This window comes from Dermacentor variabilis, chromosome 10 (assembly GCF_050947875.1).
Source record: "Dermacentor variabilis isolate Ectoservices chromosome 10, ASM5094787v1, whole genome shotgun sequence".
In the NCBI taxonomy this organism is placed as follows: Eukaryota; Metazoa; Arthropoda; class Arachnida; order Ixodida; family Ixodidae; genus Dermacentor; species Dermacentor variabilis.
In genome coordinates, this window is record NC_134577.1 from 4,359,841 (window position 1) to 4,385,137 (window position 25,297).

The window sequence follows — 25,297 nt, forward strand, 5'->3', positions numbered from 1 at the left end:
AAAACACACACGCAGACATGTTTTATTTGCAAGCAGGCAGCAAAATATCAGAGTTTCACTTGCTACCATGGCAGCGACGACAGTATCCTCAAATTCAGTAATGCGTGAGCCAATATATCGATCAGGCACCACATCTCTGCTAACACCCTCGTGATGGTCAATGCAATAGCCGCATTGGATACGGAACAGCCATCATCCACGTTGTCTCCCATGACAACGACGTGGAAGCGCTAGAAGCTATGGGGAGCAAGCACTACCAGCTAGGCAGGCGGTTGCTGCCCCCACCTCACCCCATGCTGAAACGTCGCCAGGCAGTCATCTGGCGACAATTGCAAACACAAACATTCCCCAGTCCGGTGCGATTGCAGCACATTTTCCCCGCGCAATACCCGACTGCTCTTTGCAAATTATGTCAGGAAACTAGAGCGACGCTGTCACACATGTTGTGGGAGTGTCGGGTTACATCAGCTACAATGGCAGTAGCTCCGGAGGCTCTTGCGTCGAAGTGGGCCGCCGCTCTGCGCAGCTCCAACCTCAAGACGCAAGAGTGGGCTGTCCAGCAATCCCGAGAGGCGGCGACGAGGCAAGGCCTCGAAGTCCCCTCATGGGAGACCTGAGCCCGGGTCATCAAATTTGCCGGATTCAGAATAAAGTTGTTTCCATCCATCCAGGAAACACGTCACAGCTACCGTGTTTTGATGTCACAGCTACCGTGTTTTGATGTCACTATCAGTGGCAACTGCAGTCCAGGAAAGGCCCATGCGCCACAGTTTGGCTATCTATGGTCTGCGCACATGACATTTCACTGATTCCGTGCTTGTACACACTAAAAAATGAAGCAACTACTACGCACTAACCATTTGGCGTGCGTTAAGTGGCTACCAATATAATTACTTATATGGATGAGATAGTTCAAGTGGCTGAGGAGTTCTATAGGGATTTATACAGTACCAGTGGCACCCACGACGATAATGGAAGAGAGAATAGTCTAGAGGAACTTGACATCCCACAAGTAACGCCGGGAGAAGTAAAGAAAGCCTTGGCAGCTATGCAAAGGGGGAAGGCAGCTGGGGAGGATCAGGTAACAGCAGATTTGTTGAAGGATGGTGGGCAGATTGTTCTAGAAAAACTGGCCACCCTCTATATGCAATGCCTCATTATCTCAAGCGTACCGGAATCTTGGAAGAACGCCAACATAATCCTAATCTGTTAAAAAAAGGGGACGCCAAAGACTTCAAAAATTTTTTAAATTATGGGGTTTTACGTGCCAAAACCACTTTCTGATTATGAGGCACGCCGTAGTGGGGGACTCCGGAAATTTGGACCACCTGGGGTTCTTTAACGTGCACCTAAATCTAAGTACACGGGTGTTTTCGCATTTCGCCCCCATCAAAATGGGGCCGCCGTGGCCGGGATTCGATCCCGCGACCTCGTGCTCAGCAGCCCAACAGACTTGAAAAATTATAGACCGATCAGCTTACTGTCCCCGCTGCCTACAAAGTATTTACTAAGGTAATCACAAATAGAATCAGGGACACCTTAGACTTCTGTCAACCAAAGGACCAGGCATGATTCTGTTAAGGCTACTCAAGAGACCACATTAATACTATTAATACTCAATAGACCACATTCAAACTATCAATCAGGTGATAGAAAAATGTGCAGGATATAACCAACCTTTATATATAGCTTTCATTGATTACGAGAAAGCGTTTGATTCAGTCGAAACCTCAGCAGTCATGAAGGCATTGCGGAATCAGGGTGTAGAAGAGCCGTATGTAAAAATACTAAAAGATATCTATAGCAGCTCGACAGCCACGATAGTCCTCCGTAAAGAAAGCAACAAAATCCCAATAAAGAAAGGCGTCAGGCAGGGAGATACGATCTCTCGAATGCTATTCACAGCGTGTTTACAGGAGGTATTCAGAGACCTGGACTGGGAAGAATGAATACCTTAGTAACTTGCGATTCACTGATGATATTGCCTTGCTTGGTAACTCAGGGGACCAATTGCAATGCATGCTCACTGACCTGGAGAGGCAAATCCGAAGGGGGGGTCTAAAAATTAATCTGCAGAAAACTAAAGTAATGTTTAACAGTCTCGGAAGAGAACAGCAGTTTACGATAGGTAGTGAGGCACTGGAAGTGTTAAGGGAATACATCTACTTAGGACAGATAGTGACTGCGGGTCCGGATCATGATACTGAAATAATCAGAAGAATAAGAATGGGCTGGGGTGCGTTTGGCAGGCATTCTCAGACCATGAACAGCAGGTTGCCATTATCCCTCAAGAGAAAAGTGTATAACAGCTGCGTCTTACCAGCACTCTCGTATGGGGCAGAAACCTGGAGGCTTACGAAAAGTGTTCTACTTAAATTGAGGACGATGCAACGAGCCATGGAAGGAAGAATGATGGGTTAACGTTAAGGGATAAGAAAAGAACAGATTGGGTGGGGGAACAAACGCGAGCTAATGACATCTTAGCTGAAATCAAGAAAAAGAAATGGGCTTGGGCAGGACATGTATTGAGGAGGGAAGATAACCGATGGTCATTAAGGGTTACAGACTGGATTCCAAGGAAAGGGACAAGTAGCAGTGGGTGGCAGAAAGTTAGGTGGGCGGATGAGATTAAGAAGTTTGCAGGGACAACATGGCCACAATTAGCACATGACCGGGGTAGTTGGAGAAGTTTAGGAGAGGCCTTTGCCCTGCAGTGGGTGTAATCTGGCTGATGATGATGATAAAGTGGCTACTGCCTAAGCGGTCAGCCAATACATTAGGTTCAATGGCGATATGGCGGGGAATTCATTGTGACTAGTTTAAACAGGTATGTATTAAATTCTACTGTATCAAAGTGACTGTAGTTGAAAATAGAAGAGGCACGTGTGGCAGATTTGAAAAAAAGCGGACTGGAACTTGGCTCATTACTGCCTACTTGATCTAATTTGCATGAAACTAAATACTGCTACTGCCTACCCTTACTAGTCTTGCATGTGAGTAGCTTCCTCTCCTTACTGAACGAAATGAAGGACAACATGCATTTCCCTGCCTCATAAAACTGTAGCACAGTGGATCTGATAGTTCATAGGCACAGCAATGAAAAAAATTCAAGTCATTATTGCAAACTACATAACAGAAGAGCATATTATTCTGGGCATTCTTCCAAAGCAAAAGAATAGTACCACATCAAAAATTTGCGCACAAATATTCTTTTGCTATGTCTCCAACTGGTTAGACATTTTGCCACTAGTATAACATCTGGCAATGTATCTCCATGATGCATCTAACCTTGCTGTTTTTACAATCACTATCATCGGGCACCATACAGGATGTGTGGAAAATGGGCAAGGTCGTTTCAGTCTACAAATCAGGTAACCGTGAATCAACCTTTTGAACTATTGTCTCATTTCCATAACTAGTGTCCCTTGCAATACCATGGAACATGTCATATACTAGCACATAATGAATTTTGTAGACAGCAACAACGTTTTCCATCTATCACAGCACGATTTCCATAAAGGCCTGTCTTGTGCCCAGTTAGTTACCTTTCTACATGACCCACATTCAAACCTTGATAATAACACTCAAACGGATATAAATATATTTTTCCTCGTTTCCATGTCCTCCCGTCTCACACCCTTTCCCCTTTAGAAGAACCCCACCTATATAAACTGTGGCAAGGAAAGCATATGTTACCTTGAAGAAGACAAGTCCACTTGTCGAAACGCAGGCTCCTGCATTCACCTTGTTCACGTTTTGCTCATCGTTTTGAATTTCCATCTCCCGCATTCGCAGTCTTTTCTCAAACTGATATAATATTTCTTGGTTTCACAAAGGTGTTTGATAAGGTCGCGCATCAACGCTTAATATTAAAGCGTCCTCAGTTGAACATGCACTCTGACGTCTTAACCTAGATAAAGTAATTTCTTAGGAACCGCCAGTATTAACAGCACTACTTCAGACTTTCTTCCTGTAACATCTGGCATTCCTCAAGATTCGGTATTAGGTCCCCTTTTGTTCTTACTATACATACACAATCTAGAATTGCATGTTACCTCTCAGATTCGAATGGTTGGTGACGACTGTATTATCTTCGAATGTATAACTAACATTGATGATCACATTTTTCTGTAGGAAGATCTAAACAACATTAAATACTGGTGTGATCGCTGGTTAATGATCCTAAACACAACTAACTGTAGATCAATGTCAGTTTTCTGTAGTCGAAATCGTTCCAACATATCTTACACAATTACTCGCATACCCATTGATGCCGTAGACATATTCAAGCATCTAGGCATTACTACCACACATGACCTAAACTGGTGCTCACATGTAGCTAACTTGGCTGTAAATAAAACCTTAGGACTGATAGAATGTAACATTTACAATGCTCCTCAACATGCTAAATTACTAGCATTTAAGGCACCAGTTAGGCCAAAACTCAAATATGCATCACCCATATGGTATCAGAGATTTACTTCACCAACGCACTATAATTCATATAGAATCGAGCCACAAGGTTCATTCACTGGACAAACTGGTGACATCAGCGTGACATCATTAAAAGCGGAACTGGGTTTAGACACCCTATTCCATTGGCGCCATATTGGGAGCCTATTTCGCAAGTTCTACACCAGTTCACTACGCCATGTGCCTTACACTCTACCACACTCACATATATCGTTGCGCAAAAGCCCTCCACTAAATGTTGCTTGCCCACATGCACATGCTGTTGCCTTCTCGTCATAACTTTTTCCCCGCAAAGCAGCAGACAGGAATGGCCTTCCCCACCACATGGCTGTGATCACTACATCACTGCCATCACCACTATCATTTGCAGGTGTGTTTTTTTACATGTTATAAAAGCTGGCTGTTCTTTCAATTTTACAGTTGGCAGTACAGCACTTGTCCTGTTCTGTTTTTTTTTTCAATTGCTGTCCTCTTCCTCATGCTACTTAAGTTTTACTCACTTTATCTGCCTTCATGGACGAAACAAGTGCTTCGTAAATAATATTGTGGACAGTTTTTAGTTTTTTGTATTCGCACCCCTTATGCAATACCCCGCAAGGGGTGTTTACGGAAATAAAATATGAAATTTGGAGTTTACAGGAACCTGTCCTGTGTTGCCCTCTGCCGCACGCCACTGGAAACGTTTTGGAAGGGTGCCGGGGCTTTCGCCAGTTTATTTGTGTACCTGCGCCCACGTTGAATGCACGTCAGTTGTGCATTTCATGGATCACTAATCGTTATTAATGGCTTCTCCGTGGCAGAATGTCATTCCTGGAAACCATGAAGCATTCAATGACTACTGGGTGAGCAGGCCTGAGTGCGCTGTTGTGCAAACAGTGCGGCCGATAAAGGCACACTGAGTTCTTTTGCTGGCACGGCTGCCTTGGAGTTTGTCGCTGATTTCTGCACTTGGACACTTGGAGGTTGCGTTTTGTATTTTTAAACATGACTGACATCTTGCATATTCAAGAAGTCTTCGAGTGCAGCCTTCCACGTCAGATTTATCACAGCAGTGCACTTGTTTACCATGACATCTACAGACGCAGATCGTTGTTAGCACCAAATATTGTGGAAAAGGTGCATCGCTGATATGAAATAACACGAGCGGCTAAACCACTTAAACAATGGCAACTGTGATCCAGAAAACATTACGGGCTGTTAATTTATCTCTGTTTCTCACTTTTCTTTAACTCCATCATACTTACAGTTTGCGCGTGCCATAAAACACTAGAAAAAACTGTGCTCACATAAATTAAGTACTCTTTTATAGGGCATTTGTTCTTATGCAAAAACGCAGATACTATCACTGATCCTGTTGGTATAACTCAGCAAAACGGTTGTGAGAAATGTGTCAGCGTAACAACACATAAAGACCCACCCATCTACGTAGCGAATGCGACCAGCAGCCTATGGTATGGTGATGGACAGATGTTGGCACAGCGCTGTGTTGCTGCTGGCTGCTTATTGTGTTTGTGCCGTGCGAAGTGAAATGTAGTTGATTTCAAATCGCTAAGGACAGAACTGAACTATAAAAGCAGTTTCATTCGTTCTAACTGCTTGCACTTAAGTTCGAGTCTGCCAGTAGTGGGTGCACAAACACGATGGCACCAGGCTTAACCTTCGCTAAACAGGAACAACACTGGCTCAAACTTCTTGTGCATGGCTTGAGAGGGTTAAAACTTGTGCATTTCAACTTCGTAGGCATGTTTTGACTCACTTTAAGTGCGATTAATTATATATACAAGCGAAGGCATTGTTACTATATCGCATTGTCAGTTTGATGGCCGATTGATTGCACAGGGTTCGGTCGAACGATGTTCGGCACACTGATGTTGTCGGTGCCATTGACAAGAAAGCCTGTCGCAGTGCGACAACTGACACTAGTCAGCTGCATCGGTGTCGGCCTGGTATGAGAAAATGCTTTCAGTGGTGCACTGTACTGAATAGTTGGTCAATCGTTGACGTGAGCATCTTGTCAGACTCGTATCGACCCAGTGTTAATGCTTCTTAAACGAGTACGTGAAGTCAGGCACACGCTGCCACCACCAGCAAGTGAGGACTAATGCTGCAAGAAGACTTCATCAGCAACGTGATGTTTTAACTGTCGCCCAAGTGTAAAGCATGAGTTTTTCATTACATTTACTAGCGATCAATGAAAGGCAGCAACTACCTGGCTCGCGGTGCAGTCCGGACAACTCAGACGAAGCCCTGGCCGCTTTCTGTTTTAAAATGGAGTTGCTCTCTTACGCTGCGGACATTTTCGGCATCGTACCGTCATCAAGCTACCACTGGAGTTTCAACCATTTTAACGCAGTACATGGCACGAGTGTTTGCAGCGGCGTGCATCCGAGCACTTATTAAAGTCTTTTTTTTTTTTTCAGGAACTTTCCGGCATGTGGCAGCGCGCACGGCCCTTCCAAAATGTTTTGTGACTCATCCACTAGGGCAGGGCACATGCGCCATCGCGCCATGAAAAATGTGGATTCTTTCTGTCGCTGAATCTGTTATTGTGGAGGACATGTGCCTGCACCACGGTGTAAGACACACTCTTTAGTTGGGGACACTTCTCTGCCTGCTTGCGAGGTTGCAATCGACCAGATAAAGTAACAATTTCGCATGTTCGTCGGTCCACTGTCAGAAGTGGCCAGCTATCTACCTATCAGTGGTGCAATGCAAGTTCAAGATAGAAAAGGTTTTATCTCCCGTTCATATGGCGACCAGCGCTTCGCGGGAAATCAAATAATCAGTTCACTGGTGGAGAAAGAAAGGCGCCTTTTACGACCTCGTGACAATAGCAGCTATGCAGCAGAAAGAGCGCCCGTCTCTCATTAAATTCAAATTTCCCACGAAGAGCCAGTTGCTACAGCAACAGTAGATAAAACATTTTCTGTCTTGAAGTTGCATCATCTGGTCAATTGAAAGCCGCTGCTGTCACCTGACTGACAGGCACGTGCCGTTGCTACTTTATCTGGTCGATCACACCTTGTGGGTGTCCTCACCTAAAAAGTACAAGTATATATTTACACCGTGAATTATACTCATCTTGTGCAAATCTAGCCCCTATCAAGCGAGTCACACCGAGCGTGACTACAGGAGAGCCACTATGGATCACAACAGTACATAGTAAGTAATCCACTACAGGTGGTTACGCCAAAATGTGCCACACTGTGCAGCAGCACACTGTGATGGCCTCACGATTGCCACCAGTCTTCGGGGGCCTGTGGTGCTGCATCTCTCACCTTGGGGGCTCCTCTGACCGCTTCACTTTTTCCATCCTGGACCCACAACACATGCAGGACAAGGGCCGCAAGTCAGGTACATCATGCACCACACATGCAAGGTTCAAAGAGCAAAACAAATGGGCTCAGCAGCTGCTGCTGCACAGGGGCACATTTTCGGCCGCTTTGAACCTGGGCAAAGCCGTCTGTTACTTTATGCACATTCTCACAACATTGTTGACTGCTACTGTCTCACATGCCTGGAGAATTTCTGCAGTGTCACTGCAAAGATTAAAATTTAAGAAAACGAATACTGGGCCCTTTCTGTTAAAGGGTCCCTGAAACAGTTTGGACAAGCTACTGTAAAAAATTTGCACCGTAATTTGTGCGAAGCCCCCTCTTGAGGCCTCGCATGAGGCTGATGTAACGCGCAGCTTCTGCTACTGTTGGGCCTGAATCGCCAGTGCTGCCACTTTCCGTGTCGTCCTCATCCCTGTCATTAGGCGACACCTCGGCATTAACAGAGACGATGATGGCGAAAAGTCAAACCTCGTAGCAGATATTTTTTCGCAGTTGCAGCACCACTGCCTAGCAACTTCTTCGAATTTTAAATGCCACACACCATAGTCAACAGTAGATCCCTCTCGCGTGGCAGCACCAATTTCTTTGGCCTTGTTTAATAGCACAAACTATGTTAAATTTTTTTCTCTATGCTGAACGCCCGGTTTTTGTCGGAGCTGTGGCATGATGCCCGTCCTAGTTTACATGACGCCACAACACAGGCCGATACACTCCCTGGCATAGCACCGAAATGATGTTGGCGTTAATGTGGCTCCACCCTTCCAAGTTCCCTCTGCATTTGCACTTGGAGGCCGATCTGATCTCTGAGGCTTGTTGCTCTGCCAAGCTACTGTACCACCACACGCCGAAAAGTGGGAACCCTACTTGTTTACTGATGTGTAGGCGACAAGCCGGAATGGTTTATGTGGATACAAAACGCATTATGTTCAATGGCCACCGAGTTGGAGATTTGACTTTACTACCTTTAGTCCAACACTACTGTTTAAGCGGGTACGGTTTAACAAGGTTTTCCTGTATATAGTAATCCTTCAATGTGAAGTAACGACCACAAATGCATAGAGGCTGGTATGATAGAATATCGACAACCAGCACTTTAGCCACTCCATTGCACGTTTGCCTTGTAGAGGGACATGATATTGCAGCTTGACATGTCACTAATTAATACGTTTGCAGCCCACAATGCAAGGACGAACCATGATGCTTGCGAAAAGACAGACTGAGACCAACACAGAGTAGCTCGTGTCAACACAGAGCACGTAACAAAAGCAGACGCCATTTGCTATTTCCAGGAAGCGCTCGAGTGTAGCGATAAAAATTGTGCTTGTGCAGTCTCTTTCCGTTTCTTTCTTATAGAAACAAATTAACAGTCTACCTAAGTCAAACACCATCTGTTCACTATAATGTTGGAAAAATTATTGATAGTGCGCCCTGGGCAGTGAATCGGACAGCTCACCCTACTGGCGCCACATGGTCACCTCGTGTCGCTTGGCAAGGGGTGGCTAAAAACTCAGGGTAGTGGCATGCAGCGACTGGCATCAATGTACATCTTAAAACTTTATAACAAATTACACACCTTACGCAGAGCATTTAGACACATCAATGAATGATCAAAAGGGCCAACCCTAAAAACTCAATACCTTTGTATAAAATTGTCAAAATCGTTTCAGGGTCCCTTTAAACCCACTCCACTAATATTTATTTCCCTAAGCAAGAGACCAGTGCAAACTGATAGAGCCCAGATCTGCTGATCCCGCCTAGAGAAAAATGTAGCTAAATCATACATGTTTTAAGGGAACACTAGCACACAGAAGCTCCTTTAATGCACTTTGGCCTAAAGAACATGGCCTTAGCTGCACAAATGTAACATTCTAGAAATAATGTCTCAGCAAGTCCTGGTTCTCTCATATAACACTGTAGACTAACGCTTGCTCACATACAATTGAAACAAGTTTAAAAAACAGGAAAAGATCGGCTTGAATTACCCAAGCCTGCACTGCTGAGCTCGAGGTTACAGGTTTGACGCCTGGCTGCAGCAATCCAATGGTAGCAGAGTAAAAAATGCTCATGTATACCGTGCACGACCAGGTGGTCAAAATTAATCTGGAGTCTCCCAATACATGTACCTCAATCAGATGGTGGGTTTAGCAGATAAAACCCCAGACTTTTTCTTTTTTTTAGCGCTGACATTCTGGTCACAAATTCAACAACCTGCTGTTGCACTACTCACATGCAGATTGGCATAGTCTCCAGCCTCTTCAGGTGGCTTGGGCCGACACTTGCCGCAGCAGAAGTTGCAGCAGCAGCAGAAGCAGCAGCACAGGTAACAGCCCGTTATCAACCCACAGAACACGAACAGTGCCTGTGCAGACAAGATGTGTCCGCTCAGAACAAAGGCAATGGTGCCACTTCGTCACTACGATGACATTTGACTGCTCAATCTGGCCTCACATTTCCACACAAACTTTACATCCAACATGGAATCACAAGTGCGCTTGCACTAAGAATAAGCAACACATACTCAACACATTAAACCAGCAATGAATCAATGTATAACCACATCCAAAAGCTACACAGCGGGTCAAGTTGCATGCTTATGGAACTGCCAGATGCATAGGCAGGGTAATACTCATTCACTTCACCAGGTCGACTCATGCAAAACACCAGTGTTGTGTAATACCACATGACCACCATTTTCAATACCTAATATAGGCTGCCTTAGGTTGGAACTTTCATTATTCCAAGCATGAAATTGGCTTTTGCCTGATTATTCAAACTTGACTAGTCAGCATGCATGTCCCTGATCCCAATGGCGACTCCAAAGGTCACGCCGATAGCGGCAGTGCCTCTCTTGGCAGCGCTTATGGTATAGTGAGTGCACTGAGCACACATCTGTAGAAAATGCCCGTCTGTGGCCTCCAGCTTAGAAAGATTTTCAAGTAAAAACTGTAGCTCACAGTGAATTATTACAGTACTTACCTGATGGGGGGAGAAACTTTTGGGCGGAGAAACAAAGAACAAACGTAAATTAAAATAAATAAAACCAGGTTAAAAGATTACCAGCACGGTGTGATCAGATACAAAACCAGAACTGTGTTCACAACAGCCTATAGTTAGAGGCAGAAAGTGGGTCCACACTAGAACACATTATGTGTTCACACTAGTGGGCACATTAGAACCTGCCAAATGAATACAGGAGTTTTGATGTTTTTTTTTTGTCTATTGTTGAAGTCTGCTCGCCAGATAATCAATTTCATTGGTCCAGTCAGAGTCGAATTAATGGAAACTGACTGTATCAACCTTCTCCCACCAAATGAGTGAATAGAAATAGACTCTGTATAGATGGATTCAGTATCCTTAGCGTGACTTAGAGCCTTTAGTGCCCCTTTACAGTGGTTTCTTCAGTAATGCTACTGGCCCATGCCATTTCAGAGCAGCCTTTGGAGCAGCAAAAAAAAAAAAAAAAAAAAAAAAGCATTTTCGAGCAGCAAAATTGACTTTTGGAGCAGGATTATGAAAGCAATTGCAAACGATATTATACGGATCTTGTACAGTGGGCAAGCCATGTGAAAGCAGCAAGTGGTCGTAGGTACACAACCTCAATCAAAACACTAAAATGACACCCCACCTTCGTCACAGTCCTCACTATGGACTGCGACAAAGCACTGGTATCCTAAGATGTGCTTAAAAAGCACTTCAGTGGCTTATAAAAGCACAGAAGTGCTTGGATGGGCAACATGCAGACTTAGATGTTTTAACAACTTTCAGCGTGATTTTCAGTTCTATAAATGTATTTTTTTGAATGAAGCACTCTGAAAAAAAAAACAAATACAGTAGAGCCTAGTATAATGGGTGCACTTTTTTTTTTTACCTCCTTAAATGGAGTTATCAATTTCTTATTTTTGCATTGTCGTAACACACTTACACACTATACAAGTCCTCTGAAGTTAACGTATTAGTAATTTTGATAAAAAGATAAAGCTACTGCTAGCTACGCGAAATGTTGCTTGCATAGGTAGTTTATGCGCTTAACTTACGCTGACAGTTTTTGTGAACAAGTAGAGCCGGCAAATAAAAATGTTTTTACTGTACGATTTATTGCATATATGTTTAAAAATTGTATAAGCAACTCAAAGACAACTTAATTTTGTTTGATTCTTCAAGAACACTTCCTTTCTAAGATATTTATCATCATGTTTGGGAGTCAGTAGGATAACTTTACAATTGCAGGTGGGAGTCTATAAACAGACCCACCCTCCTGTACCCTTCTCAATTGACGCAGCTTATTGCGGGGGAATCTCTGTTGACAGACGGCGGCAGTAGCACAGCTGTTATAAGCTCTGCCAGGATTCTAGGCTGGAATGCTACATAATCACCTACATCACATCGTGGTTTCGGCTTTGTGTCGAGGCTTTTGCTTTGAATGTGAAATTAGTAAGAGTGTCAACTTAATGCTAAAAACAGTCGCCGACCGATTTTTTTCAGATTTCCCTCAAAAACGATCGAATAATCAGGCAGTTCTAAAACATGAACTTGAGCAGAAAATTTTGTTGCTTTTCACAACATTAATGGTATGTAAATTTGCTCAATTTTGCCGTGGTGTGCTTTACTGATATATACCGTCTACTTGGAATACTGCAGTGGTCGACCCCGTGGGGGCATTTTGCTTTTGCTCATTGTTGTGCAGCTCAATGTACCGTGCACCTTGAGATATGCGTACGCAACCTTTGACTTTGAGACACTCAATTAGGCTGTGACGCACAAATTCAGCTTAGAACTTTCTGCCGACATGAAAACTTTCGCCGTTTCATCCCATAAGCTCAAAAACAAGCTTCGCAAAAGAATTCACAGTAGTTGCTGGCATGTCACCTGCGGATCCAATCTCTGCTTCCTGCCGCCAGTATAGCTTCAGAATCAGAATCTGTTTTTATTGAGAATCGGTGATATTGAGATGTAATCATTCTAATGATCTCAATAAAAACCGATTCTGATTCTGATTCTGATAGCTTGTGGTCTCACACCATACCACCGAGGGGGGCTCACTAGTCCAAACAAATTGACGGCCACCTTGCCAGGACGGCCTGGTGCCAGACATCACGTCAGCTGGATGCGAAGTGGTGCTCGGCCTAACCAGCACCACTTCGTCAGTATCCAGCAGCAGAAGTTGCTGCTTGGTGCCGATTGAAACAAAATCTTAGTAGTGGGCATTCCTAATGACATGAAATCACCTTACCATCGAAAGTGAGGGCGACAAACTGAATAGCAACAACTTTGTTCACGGCTGCCACATCTGCAACATCATGTGCATAATGTTAAAAAATTGAGCAGGGTACAGTACAGCATCGGAAAGTTCGGTCACTGTTTTACATTGGTCATATAGGAGAAGTGCACGTGGTATGGCTCTGCATCAGCGTGATCGCTTGCTGCCCCCTGAACAGCGACACTGTCCTGTAGCCTAAGCAACGCGCATGTGGCAGGGTGAAATGTATTGACTACAGACAACAGCCCAGGGAAGAAAGAGATACAATCCTGGCTTAATTGGAGTGCCTTGGCTCTGTCCACCGGAGAAGCTAACGCAGCCGCTGATACACACTATGCCACTTTCAATGGTGCAAAGAAACAGCACTTGAGGGCTTAGTGGCTTGATTATGTTTTCAAAAGCTGGGACAATCTTTTTGACTAGGGGTAGGCACAGATTTCTCATATTTTGCCTAAATGTAGCAGAAAGTAGCAGAGTTTGCTTCTCAGTGCAGTTTGCACAGCAGAAGTATCACTACTACTTACTACTTGAACAAGTGCTAACTTTTATGGAGAATGAATGTGCAATTAGGTATGTCAAGGTGTTAAGTAGTGTCAAATTCAAGCACAAGAAACTACACTGCCGTTTTGCCACTCGCTGCTTTAAACCAGAGGTTGCATGCACAAAATCATACAATCCTTGGTGCATTACCATCTTACATATGTCACTGCACCTAGGCCAACCTAGCTGCTGACTGTCAATCCTACAAGGAGTCTAGGCTGCTGGCACAAGTGCCACATCACTAAGATTTAGACAATGCTAATTTTAGTACACTCTGTGCACCCACCTTGCACCAGCCACTCGTGAGCACGAAGTAGGTATTGACGTTCTCTTCACCAAACTGTTCAGCCACATAGAGGCCCAGGGAGCCATAGTTGTCATAGATGTTGCGCTTGGTGAGGTCCGTGAGGATGGAGTGCGCTCGGTTGATGTCCTTAAACTGCGTGAACACATGTCACAGTGAATGCTAGCCTGGCCCAGTGAATGCCCACTTTTATACGGGCCCTGAACCACTTTTTATCAAAGTGGAGAAATGCACTTGAAGTTAAAATATGCTATTTCAGAAATAGTTTGCTGCATAAAGTACTTCAATGGTTTCAGCAGAAGCATAGTTACTGGCAATCAAACACATTCTCCACAGTGCTTCTACTCCTTTTTCAATGCCTTGCACTGCGAAGGCTGCGGCGGTGCGGGTCGTGCCCACAACGCTCCGCCTACTAATGTCACCATGGCGCGCAGTGCAAATTTAATGTTAATGTAGATTTTACCGATTTTACTTAGTCATATCATAAGCCAACAAACACTGACACCAAGGACAACATAGGGGAAATTACTTGTGCTTAATAAATTAAATAAAGAAACTATAAATTAATGGAAATGAAAGTGGACGAAAAAATAACTTGCCACATGTGGGGAATGATCCCACAACCTTTGCATTTCGTGTGCAATGCTCTACCAATTGAGCTACCGCAGCACCATTTCCCCATCCACTTTCTTGGGTATTTATGTTTCCTAGTAGAACCCTGAGAGTGTTAGCCAGCACCACCACTCACAAACCTTGGCGGCAGATGTTGAACATCCTTTCTGCCGCAGGCGTCACGACAATGTGTTCTTTTTGGGTGAAGGCAACCGGTCAATAAACCCCCACATGCTACCTGAAGGCATTAATGTTGCCAGATTCGGCACCCTCGTTATGTAATAAACAAGAAAGGGGGTTAACAGATGGGCCCGATTTTTATTAGTCATATCATAAGAAGCCAACAAGCACTGACACCAAGGACAACATAGGGGAAATTACTTGTGCTTAATAAATGAAATAAAGAAACAATAAATTAATGGAAATGAAAATGGATGAAAAAACAACTTGCCGCAGGTGGGGAATGATCCCACAACCTTGACATTATGGTTATGAGTATAGCACAGTGTGTGTGTCAAAAATTTTGAATTTTGGCTGTGTCTATCAAGACTTCTTCGAAAATCCCAGAGGCAGTTGCTCACAATGCTGCCTGAAACGCTAACTGGCCAGCAAAAAGTCAGTAAAAAAGTGGTTAAGACTATAAAAAGGCAAATTTGTCATTAACATTACTGAAAACTGAATGAAGTTTCACTGAATGAAACGACATCAAGATATGTATATTTCACGTCTCGCTTAATTTCCTATATTTTTTCGCACTTTCCATTTGGAATTTCTTCAGGTGCAGATTTTTCAGCAGCCACAGCAATTTTTTTTTACCAGTGGCGATTCCAGGTAGGCATTTTGGTGAGCAGCTCTACTAAACAAGTGCACAATAATGCCTCAAGGCCATGTTCTCTGCAACAGAACAAGTAGGCCTTACATTTAGCTTGTAGAAGTGCCACTTTGTTGTGGAGATGCCTAGGTGACATCATAAGCAAAACTAGAATTTCTCCCAGTCTTACATTTGTCAGCTCTTCATCATGTCAGTCCTATGATAATATAGGTGTCCAGCAAATGGTTAACTATTTTAGCAGGAACTTTCTGGCACTTGCAGAAAAACAAAATATTGTTACGTAAGAAGACGCAGATGAAAAGCTATATACAAGTATATTTACAACGCAATACGCCGCGCTTGGCCAAGAGGCAACAACCCGCGCTAGCCTCCAATCGTCGTCGTCGTCTTCTTACTGCTAGCCTCTTCGTCATCGGAAATACAATTCCGTAGCACTACCCCCGGCGGCAAAAGCACCGTCCCGGAGCTTGGCGGCGTAGGGAGCAATGCAGCGTCACCACGAGGCGCTGCATCATTTAGTTTTCCGGCTGGGAGCGGCGTACGAAGGGAGTCGGCGAAAAGGAGCGACGGGGCTGGGGAGAGCGAGATTGTCGTCGTTGGGGCGAAGGTGAACGAGAATAGGGGCGGTTCGGCGCAGGAGAGTCAGTAGCGGCATTATCGGAGCGTGCGGCATAGGGACGAGAAGGGCCACCTGAGGGGCGAGAGTAGGCAGTATAAGCAGACCGGTTCGGGGAAGTCCAGCGACTTCGACAGTGCCGAGAAATGTGCCCGATGCGACGGCAGTGAAAACAAATGGGCTTGTCGTCAGCAGTGCGCCATTCAGCTGGGTTGCGGAAACGTGGTGGGTAAGAAGATGCGGGACGGGGCGGAATCGAAGAAGCCGGATGGGTATCAGGGCGATGGGCCGAGCAGATGGTGTGAAGGCCCATGTTTTCGAACTCCTGGCGGACAACTGCCTGGATCAGGGAAACCGTGACTGCAGGTGCGTTGGTGGGGCTGGAGTCGAAGGCAGCCGGATAGGCGGTCGCAATCTCACGCCGGACAATCTTGGTAATATCGCCGGTGCTGTTGGGACGAGGAGCGTCGGCACAGGAAGATGTCGCTGGGGTGTTGGGCAAACGGGCAAACTGCTGATCGATACGTCTGCTTTGAGCAAGTTCCAGGCGGCGGCACTCTTTTATAACAGCATCCATCGTCGCGACGTTGTTGAATACGAGCAAGTCGAAGGCGTCATCGGCAATGCCTTTGAGGATGTGGGATACCTTGTCTGACTCAGTCATGTGTGCATCAACGTTGCGGCACAGAGCCAAGACGTCCTGAATGTACGTGACATAGGGCTCTGTTGACGTCTGCACACGGCCGGAAAGCGCCTTCGCCACGGCAAGTTTGTGACCGTAGGGGTTGCCGAACAAGTCTCTGAGCTTTTGCTTGAGCGAATCCCAACTGGTGAGCTCCTCTTCGTGCGTCCGAAACCAAACTCGAGGTGTGCCACCGAGGTAAAAGACTACGTTGGCGAGCATGAGAGTAGGGTCCCACCGGTTATTGCGGCTGACGTGTTCGTACAGGCTGATCCAGTCGTTGACGTCTTCCCCATCTTTGCCCGAGAATACACCAGGATCACGAGGAGCAGGGAGAGTGATGTAGGTCGTCGAAGTGGCAGCAGGGGTCGGAGGCGGCTGAGTCGAGTTGTCATCGCCGGGAGCCATGAAGCTAGGCGCCACTGCGAAGCTCCGTGACGAGGTACAGGGAACGTCCACCTCCACCAGATATGTTACGTAAGAAGACGCAGATGAAAAGCTATATACAAGTATATTTACAACGTAATACGCCGCGCTTGGCCAAGAGGCAACAACCCGCGCTAGCCTCCAATCGTCGTCGTCGTCTTCTTACTGCTAGCCTCTTCGTCATCGGTAATACAATTCCGTAGCAATATGAAACAACAGGTGCAAGGGACCAATGCTAGCAATATTTGATCAAGAGACAGAACATACGGCACTTTGCAGCAAGGCATTGAGTCGCCACTTATCAGGGGATGTGCGACTCTTCACGCGTGCCCCGATATGTTGTTTTCCCACATAGCTGCCATCTCCTGTAATCCGGCTTCGCCGCATGGCTTGGTGCCAGCGGCAGTTGGTCTGGTTGAAGCGCATTGCAAGAGATGGCACAAGTGTGGCTCTGTTAACGCCACCTAACAGTGGGGTTACTTGGGCGCAAAAAAAGAAGAAGGCTCTTCCTCTTGGGGTCGGCAAGCAGCATGGATGTTCTGCGCGTGCGCTTTTCCATGGTTCTGCAAGACTGTCTCACAAGGCTTACCCCAGAATGGAGGAACGCAATCACTCGAACACGCCACCCTTTGCGTGGACAACCAGGCGGTGTCCAGCATGGGGCGAACATTCGCTCGTTATCCGGTCGCGGCGAGTTGGACTTCCGCAATTTGTCGCACACCCATTGGCATATTCTGTGGATAGCAACTCTGCTAGCAGGCATTAGTCTATGAAAGGTGCAATAAATGCCCTTGTGATTGTTTGCCGTTCCTTTGTGTTGCCGTTCCTTTGTCCCAAGAGCACGGGTGACAACCCCACAGTACCATAGTGATCACTGACGTCCTGTTTCCTACGAGTCATGGGTGATCATAGTCTGCAGAGGATTGCTCAAGTTAAAGAAAGAAGCCTTATGAATTGCATACAATTCCATATAGTATGGTTGGTTAGTTAGTTAAATGGGGTTTAATGGCACAAAAACGGCTAACTCTATGCTGCACCAAACACGAGGTGTTTTAAAATCCAGTTTATGAAGGAAAATGTTGTTAATCTATATTTTATGTAAAAATCCAGTGTCGTCTAGAGATTACGGACGTCACATAATGGGACTAGCAGATCATCACCTAAAATTAGAGCTTAGAGCAAGGTGTAAAGGTATGTGTAGTTGATATAATTTTTGCAAAAGTGTTCGTCTGTGTTTCAATCTGAGTACATGTGAGTAATATGTGCATAACTGTTAGTGGCTGTTGACATTTCTCGCATGTTGGTGTGTCTTCTTTCGTAATAAGTAATTGTGTGTGAGGTGTGTGTGCCCAATGCGTAGTCGGCATAAAACTACTTCGATGAACCGCTCCTGATAACATGTCTTCCACTCGCCAACTATGGGTTTCGCGAGATGTAGCTTGTCGGCACAACGGTCCTATTCGCATTGCCATTTTACCATTAAGGCTTTTCTAATCGCACGGATGCTATCTTTATATGGGAGTGTTGTGTTTATGTCTTTGTACACTGCCATCAATGCATATCTATCAGCTGCTTCATTACCCGGTATTCCAACATGGCTTGGAGCCCAGCAGAAACGAATTGACCTCCCGTATTTGTTACGCGCCACCATGTTTAAAATGTCTCCTATCAGGGGTTCACACTCAGATTTCAGATGTAGAGCCTTCAGTGTGCTTAAAGAATCTGTGTATATGACTGCATTTGTGTTTATCAGCGATAATCTTTTTAACAACAATCCATATAGCGAAAACTTCGGCCGTGAAAACAGAGGCATGTTGCGGCAATCGAATAATTTTTTCCCAATTTTCCGTTACAACCCTCACACCCACGTGTTCTTTCGTTTTAGAGCCATCAGTGTAGAATTCCATGCGATTTTGATATTTGTCCTGAGGAGCACAGAATTCTTGTATAATGTGCTCGCGTGGAGTGTCTTTCTTCTTTATATGTGTCAATGTCCAGTCACATAACGGTTCAAAATCGTACCACGGGGGCATATATAGATTTATCCATATATGGATAAAAATACTAGTAGCAATGAACCATTAACAAATGATTGCGATTTCCTTAAAGGACACTGGGTAAATGCCTCCCAAGGTTAAGTATTTTAAATCCAAGCAAAGGACTGGTGCGCGCCGACATTCTTTTAAGAGCGGCACTTTCATACACTGGACATATCTGGTTTCATGGAGGTGCAGGTCTATGTTGTTGGTACTCTCTTATCGCTTGCAAGTGGTTCTATGAAAGGATGTAAGGCAAAACAAACAAATAATGATCCCAAGTTCTGTGGACATGGAGAACATGCTCTCTGGCAAGGACATAAATGACAAGTATAACCGTTCTGTGAAGAACAATCTAAATTTCTACCGAGAGGACAAAGGTGATTCTTCTAAAAAGCTATGTGCAGATACAGAAACACTTTAATGTATTCATGAAGGCTAGCTTGGCCTAACCAAATGCAAGGCAAGAGCATGTAACCTGGTTTCCAGGCCTGTTTCGAACTTTATATTGAATCAACAATGTCTATAATGCAATCTGCAAGACATATGCATGCAGACAGCCCAGTAAAACCTTTGTCTAGCCAACTCTGGGTTTGTGTGGTACCGTGTACGCTCGGAACTGTCATGCCAGAAATCTGTGTTTACCACTGTTTTATGAAAACTCAAAATTTGAACAGCTGAATAATATGTCTGCACAAAAAGTCACCTGGAAACTAGGAGTAATCTCTGCAAGCTTTGAAATACCAGTAGGGATATCAAGAATATGGCTTTTGGTGTCCTCCTACCAAATTGACTTCTTTCATCAAATGGTGCAATTTCAAGCACACGACATTGAGCCCAGTTTTCACTCTCCAATGGGCTTGCACAGAAAGGAGTACTAGTTCTTAAGATACTCTTTCAGAAGACAGTAGCTACATTTGCAGATTTTTTGGTTGAGGGCTACTCATGATTTCTCACCTTTAAAAGATTACTGTTCTCCCAGCAAGCTGCTCCAAGGTAGGAGTTTGTGTACATGCTTTGAACTTTAAATACTAGACACCATCTTCAGCAGAGTCACACCTTTAACAATGCAGTCACATGGGTCTAAAGCATGTTCTGACAAGGCCAAGATACATAATATGGCTGTGCCCAGGTCATACAAAGGGACAATAAAGAATGTGCAGCAGAATTATCAGCATTTTTTTATAATGCTTAAAGGGCCCCTGAAACAGTTCGGACCAATTTTATAGACACGTAGAGTACAGCTAAAGTTGATCATTTGCACGACAATTTGTGTGAAACGTCTCTTATTAAGAGAACTATGGACGATTACAAGTTACCCTCCTCCATAGTAATGAATGAATTAATGTGCGTTGTTTAGTGGCGCAAGGGCCAGGTATGGCCAAACAGCGCCAGGACAGTCATGCAGTCATGCATTTTCTCCTCAACTCGTTCTCCGAGTGATCGGGGCTATGCTCCGCCTTCACTGGCTCTGCGTCACGATGGCACGTCATGTCGTCGACTTTCGGTTCTCTAGGAGCGCACGCGCAAAGCCTCTCCAAACTCCGCTAGCTGCTTGGCAGTCGGCCCCAAGCGCTATCGAAGCAGCATGCGTTGTAAGCATTCTGTCGCAGCGCCGAACATATCTGGTATTCTGGTAACCACAGGCGACCTGGGCGTTTCGATGGATGGCTGGAGGCATAAACTCAAGCTGATAAAGGAACTTTAGCATAAACGTACGTGAGCAGCTTGACCAGTCTGCACGGTACAGCCACCCGTTGGCACAGAGCTTAACCACCCAAAAAAAGCGCTAATATTGCTCTAGGCAAGTGTAAAGCATTTTAAACATTTACAAAAACAATGTGTGAACGATTACACTCCTGTGAAAAATTTACACCAGCAGCAAAGAAGAATACATTTTGTTACTGCTACTGTGTGTGGTTGAGCTCTATGTCACCAGGTTGCTGCACTGTGCAGACCATTCACACTTGCGCTTCTGTTTATTCCGTGAAACGACACGGTCAGACGGCCAGGCCCCATGCCCTTGCACTTGCGTTTACACTAATACCGGACTCTCAAAACGCTATTGCATTAGTAATCTTCCGGTGTAAAGTGACGGCCGCAAACGAGCAAATCTAGGTGCTGATCGGAGAGCAGCAGTCCGATGCGCTGCAGCCAGTCCGCTCATCTGCTGCCTTGCTGAGGGACATGATGCCGCAGCTCGACATATTGCCAGTTGCGACGTTTGCAGTCCACAATGCAACAAAGTCAAATCAGAGCTCGCGAAAAGACAGACCTACTCTGACCACCGAGCTCTCATCAAAATGGAGCACGCTGCAACACACGCAGACGACGCTTGTGTGCAGGAAGTGCTTAAGTGTAGTGAGAAATTGTTCTTGTGCATTCTCTTTCTGTTACTTTTTTTTTTATAAAAACAAATGAACTAACATTCCAACTATTACGAACATCATTTGTTCACCATAAAGGTGGAAAAATTATCGATGACGCGCCCTGGGCAGCCAATCGGATAGCTTGCCCTACTGACATCAATTGGTTGACTTAAGCCATATGGGTAGGGGCGGCTGAAAGTTACGCTGAGCAGTGTGCTACGATCGGCAGCGATGTACATTTTTAAAACCTTATAATAAATTACACGCTTTACGCGGAGCACTTAGATGCGTCAATTAATGATCAGAAGGACCTACTCTAACGACTCAGTACATTTGTACAAAATAGTTTTAGGGTCCCTTTAAGGCTTTCAATCAAAAGATTGCTGAAAATTGCAATGCCAGTGACCTTGATTGCTTTGCACAAGAAACACCAGCTCATTAAAGCAATGTTTATAAACATTTTTTTCAACTTTGGATCTGCCAACAGACTTGTCTACTCGATGTTCCATGCTAATACAGAATATATATTCATTCTGCAGCATGCTCAAATAGGAGATAGCGTTCACGTGCCAGTAAAGGTGCACATGAGGGTTTTGCCCACTTGCACTTCTTTGCCAGAGTGGTTTGCCAGCCAAATGACAGCACAAAGGGAGCACACGAAAGCCAAAGCTTATGTGAAGCCTGAATGATTACCATAAACTTTTCAGCAGATATAGTGTTTAACAATCTAAAGCTACACAGTAGGCTATGAAGGCAGTTGAGGGTTCCAGATTAATTGTGATAATGTGGGGTTCTTCAATGTGCACAACTATTTTTGAATTCTGCCCTCAGTGGATTGTGGCCACTGGCGCCGGGAATGCTATGGCTACAGAGCTGCCAGGTACAACCAAACAAATAATAAAATGTTGATTCACCTGAAATTTTTGACATGCAAAACTTATGAAAGCTGCAAATAACCCGAGAAATTCGTTACTGTGAACCAATCGAATTTTCATATTTTCTAGGTGTTGAAAGGAATATCAGGAGTATTGCAGAAGCCAAGACACAGCACAAAGTACCGTATATGCTCGTGTAAGGGCCGCACCCCAACATTGGAGGGCAAAATTTTGGGAAAAAATTCTAAATGTCCCACTGAAAAGTGAAGTTAGTTTCATTGCTGCTAGATAACGCTAGCTGCTTTTCCGTCAGCACCACTCAGGCCGCCACCGCTACGTCATTATTTCTTTGTGTGGTGCCTCGTCTCGGCTGTGTTGGTAGTGTTTTCAGCCAGCTCAGTGACATTTCGCCTCTAAAGAAGGGAGCCTTGTTTGGGTCAGAGCTGGTTGCGGACGATGGGCTAGCAACTGAAATCCTTTAATGCAGTGTTATGTCATTTGCATCTCTCACACCCTCTGCTATAGTTGCAGAAACAGTACGAACCTTTAGTGGGCCATCCTCAGCATGATTCATGTACACTCTGCACCCAGCCAAGATTTCAGAAAAAAAAGAATGTGTGGCCCTTACACAAGTATATACGCATCTTAACGCTGTTGTGCTCATATTGTGGGGATTGAGGCACCTTTCCACACGAATAGTGCCTTTTCCTGACCGTCCTTCATAGGGTAAGCCACGTGCAAAACCCATCTCCACAATATCAAATCTGAAAGATAAGTTGCCATGCAACAAAACCTTGTCAAGCCCTAAGATACAGCTGCAATGGCACAAGACAAGAAATGTTACCACTGCTTACAAATTTCTAGACAGGCAAGCATACGCAACTTATGCTCATGAGGGTGACTCACTTTTTCTGCAGCTTCTGGGTTATCAGGATTTTTGTCCGGATGATACTTGAGGGCTAACTACAGGCACGAAATGAAGAGCAGAGGAAGGAACATATGAGACTTTTTGAAAACATCCAAGTGATTGCTATTGCAATTCGCTAATATACACGTATGTGATCAAGGAAATTCTTCTTGGGTATTGTTTTTTCCGTGTGTGTACTGCATACTTCATATAGATGATTTTGGGTCAATTCGTCTAACAGGTTTGAGCTGATGCAGGTTGCAATCGGTTCGACAAGCCGCGTTGCTACTTTAGATATCAGGCCCAGCAGAGTCATATTACAAGCAAGCTGTGCTCCTGCAATTTTGCATTATAAACAGCAGGTGTTTCAACTTTAATGCTGAACGTTGGCTGACAGTACCAAAACGGTCAATCGAGCAGTCCAAGGTGTAACTCACCCGCCGGTATGTCCTCTTTATGTCATCTGGCGTCGATGTCTTTGGTAGACCCAAAATTTCATACAAGGAATCTCCGGAGGTGCTGCGCTCAAGAGAGAATTGTGCACTATAAGATAACTGGTGCACAAGGCACCCGGTGCCCCGCCCCTCACCCCCCGCCTCCCAATCTGCGGACACAAGCGGAGGCTGTTCGATGACAGAGCATCACAAGGAAGCCTTACACACCTGGGCAATTGCGCCGGAAAATAAAAGAAAAATAATAGAATGAAAACAACAGCTCGAGAAGAACAATATCTACAGGCCGCGCTCCAGTCCCGTGAGGATTGTGCGTTAGGCTTATAAAGACGTCCCGAAACCTAGACCATACTCACGACAGCTTTCGGCCGGGGTAGTCCATGTCGGGACCCAATAAAGTCCTGCAGGCGACGAGCGCAGAACAGCCGAGCTGTAGCAGAGGGTCGCTATCGTACAGAACACGTGGTTCCACTCATCGCTGTCCAGGCCCTCGCTCCCATATGACAGTTCGTGAGGTCAGACACAGCTCCTCCGCCGCTCCTACACCACAGAACACTTATCCTACACCTCCAACGCAAGACGCCCGCTGCTGCACCCGCAGCCCCAGCGGCTGCCAGAGGCAACATGAGCGGCAGTGAGCGACAGTTCCCAGTGTTGCGAGCAGATTGCAAGCGTACTGCGTCACAGATAGCCACCAACATTTGGGTCAACCTTGGTTGGGTGTCGACCTACTGCAACTCAACGACCTGCACAGATATCCGGCATCTAAGGGAGCCGCTTACGTCCACCGTTGACCGTTGATGTCGCTTTATTCGCAACTTTCATAGGCTGGCTCTGGCAGCCCGCGGGTAGCCAGAAGTGGAAAATCGAAGAAGCCCACTGAAAAAAAATTTTTCCAGTGACTCTAAACTTTCGTGTATGGTGACGCCGTCGTGAGGCGGCGGCCGGAACCAATCGGAACTGCCACCCCATGCCGCTCATTCGCGTAGCGTGTTGGTGTTGTCTACGCTTTTCCTCTACTTTCCATTGATGTTTTAACGCGTTCAAAGCTCCAGCGGGATCCTGAATGGCACTTAACAAGCTCAGAATGAGCAAACATAGAAGCAACCGTATTTGCTGCGTGCCACAATGGGTGCTGAGCGGTAGTTATGCGGTAGGTGATATGAGCCTTGACTCATTCCCACCGGCTGCGTCCATGAGGAAGAAATTGATTATTAAGCTGCGGATCGGCAAAGCTGTCACATAAGCGATGAATGTTTGCAGTGCGCACTTCATGCAGGAGGTCTTTTTTTTGAATACGGCAGATGAGTGACGATTCGAGTAGACGCACCTCCATTAAGACGCAGGCATAGCAATATATTAAGCGCTGGGAAAGAAATAACGCGAGATATTATATCTCAACTCAAATGTGTTGTAGGATGATTGGTGCTTGCGTTTTTGCCACCGATGCCTTTGCGGCTACGTTGGAGCGCAAACATTCTCCGTGAAGCCTTGTACCTGCTTTAAAATTTCTTGTTCTCGCTCATGAGTTCGTGCTTTGCAACGCCGGCTTGACATTCCATCATTTTCGAACAAGAT

The 25,297-nt window shown here is 45.2% G+C and overlaps 1 protein-coding gene across 2 annotated transcripts in view; it reads right to left on the reverse strand.

Moving 5' to 3' along the window:
• Positions 1–24,370, reverse strand: part of Csp (Cysteine string protein) — a 40,323-nt gene extending 15,953 nt beyond the window's left edge. Inside the window, exons 1-6 of one of the 2 annotated variants that reach the window (XM_075671352.1) lie at positions 24,076–24,370; positions 23,705–23,786; positions 23,267–23,323; positions 13,895–14,047; positions 10,039–10,170; positions 7,752–7,787 (exon numbers count right to left, since the gene is read on the reverse strand). In XM_075671352.1, the coding sequence (XP_075527467.1) occupies positions 7,752–7,787; positions 10,039–10,170; positions 13,895–14,047; positions 23,267–23,323; positions 23,705–23,786; positions 24,076–24,101 (486 nt within the window). In that variant the 5' untranslated portion in view covers positions 24,102–24,370. The remainder of the gene's footprint in view (positions 1–7,751; positions 7,788–10,038; positions 10,171–13,894; positions 14,048–23,266; positions 23,324–23,704; positions 23,787–24,075) is intronic. The other variant, XM_075671353.1, reaches the window with a different exon arrangement.
• Between the last annotated feature and the right edge of the window lie 927 nt (positions 24,371–25,297).